This window comes from Limulus polyphemus, unplaced genomic scaffold, assembly GCF_000517525.1.
Source record: "Limulus polyphemus unplaced genomic scaffold, Limulus_polyphemus-2.1.2 Scaffold3626, whole genome shotgun sequence".
NCBI lineage: Eukaryota > Metazoa > Arthropoda > Merostomata > Xiphosura > Limulidae > Limulus > Limulus polyphemus.
In genome coordinates this window covers 105954-107949 of record NW_013669236.1, presented here as the reverse complement: position 1 = coordinate 107949, position 1996 = coordinate 105954, and the positions used below count along the sequence as shown (strand labels likewise).

The following is a 1996-nucleotide window of genomic DNA, read 5'->3' as shown; positions in this document are numbered from 1 at the left end:
CCTACTTTAGAGCTACTTATTATCAAATATCAAAACATGTTCCTACTTTAGAGTTACTTATTAAATATTAAAACATGTTCCTACTTTAAAGCTACTTATTATTAAATATTAAAACATGTTCCTACTTTAAAGCTACTTATTATTAAATATCAAAACATGTTCCTACTTTAGAGTTACTTATCAAATATTAAAACATGATCCTACTTTAGAGCTACTTATTATCAAATATCAAAACATGTTCCTACTTTAGGGTTACTTATTATCAAATATCAAAACATGATCCTACTTTAGAGTTACTTATTATTAAATATTGAAACATGATCCTACTTTAGAGTTACTTATTATTAAATATCAAAACATGTTCCTACTTTAAAGCTACTTACTATTAAATATCAAAATATGATCCTACTTTAAAGCTACTTATTATTAAATATTAAAACATGTTCCTACTTTAAAGCTACTTATTATTAAATATTAAAACATGTTCCTACTTTAAAGCTACTTATTATTAAATATTAAAACTCTAAAGTAGGAACATGTTTTAATATTTAATAATAAGTAGCTTTAAAGTAGGAACATGCTACTTATTATTAAATATTAAAACATGATCCTACTTTAGAGCTACTTATTATCAAATATTACATATTCCTACTTTAAAGCTACTTATTATTAAATATCAAAACATGTTCCTTCTTTAGAGCTACTTATTATTAAATATTAAAACATGTTCCTACTTTAGAGTTACTTATTATTAAATATTAAAACATGTTCCTACTTTAGAGCTACTTATCATTAAATATTAAAACATGTTCCTTCTTTAGAGCTACTTATTATTAAATATTAAAACATGATCCTACTTTAGAGCTACTTATTACTTTTCATAACATGAGTTACAAAGATCTGAAACTGAACTGGTGCAAAGTTACAGAAGAGAAGAATACTCCTATGTTAACAATCAATTCTGCCCTCACACAGCAAGACATCAAATGGAAACACTTCTAGAACCAACTTACCTAATGAGTGGAGTGTCACTTGTATATCCACCATCATATTCTGTAGCTTCCTCAAGAGCATTGAAGTCAAAGTGCTGAAAACAACAAACTTATATTACAATTTATAGCATTTTTTCATAGAACTATTCATTACTAATTCATTGCTCTTTCAACATATTCCTACATATTCTGTGTTAATCACAGATGTGCAGATCCAACATCAGACACATTTCACTATGCAGACACACCAGTTATATTAGTAAACTATACTAAATTATTTTATTATAATTACTTGGAGAATTATACAAACAACAAGATACACTGTTCAACAATAGTTACTTGGAGTACTATACAAACACCAAGATACACTGTTCAACAATAGTTAGTTCACATTATTATACTACCACTTAGATAAACTGTTCAACAATAGTTATTTTGGAGTACGATACAAACACCAAGATACACTGTTCAACAATAGTTAGTTCACAGTACTATACTACCACCTAGTTAAACTGTTCAACAATAGTTACTTGGAGTACTATACAAACACCAAGATACACTGTTCAACAATAGTTAGTTCACATTATTATACTACCACCTAGATAAACTGTTCAACAATAGTTACTTGGAGTACTATACAAACACCAAGATACACTGTTCAACAATAGTTAGTTCACAGTACTATACTACCACCTAGTTAAACTGTTCAACAATAGTTACTTGGAGTACTATACAAACACCAAGATAAACTGTTCAAAATATTTACTTCAGAGTATTATAGTAACACCAAGATAAACAGTTAAGCAATAGTTACTAGAAGTACTATAATGACACCAATATAAACTGTTCAACAATAGTTACTTAGAGTGCTATACTAACACTAATATAAACTGTTCAACAGTAGTTACTTGGAGTGCTATACTAACACCAATATAAACTGTTCAACAATAGTTACTTGGAGTGCTATACTAACACCAATATAAACTCTTCAACAATAGTTACTT

General features: G+C 27.6%; 1 protein-coding gene across 1 annotated transcript in view; it reads right to left on the bottom strand.

Annotated features, from left to right (window-relative positions):
- LOC106469711 (ubiquitin-protein ligase E3A-like) overlaps nucleotides 1–1996 on the bottom strand; it is a 53314-nt gene that overhangs the window by 11861 nt on the left and 39457 nt on the right. Inside the window, exon 8 of the mRNA XM_013930223.2 lies at nucleotides 1014–1087. Coding sequence (XP_013785677.1) covers nucleotides 1014–1087 — 74 coding nt within the window. The remainder of the gene's footprint in view (nucleotides 1–1013; nucleotides 1088–1996) is intronic.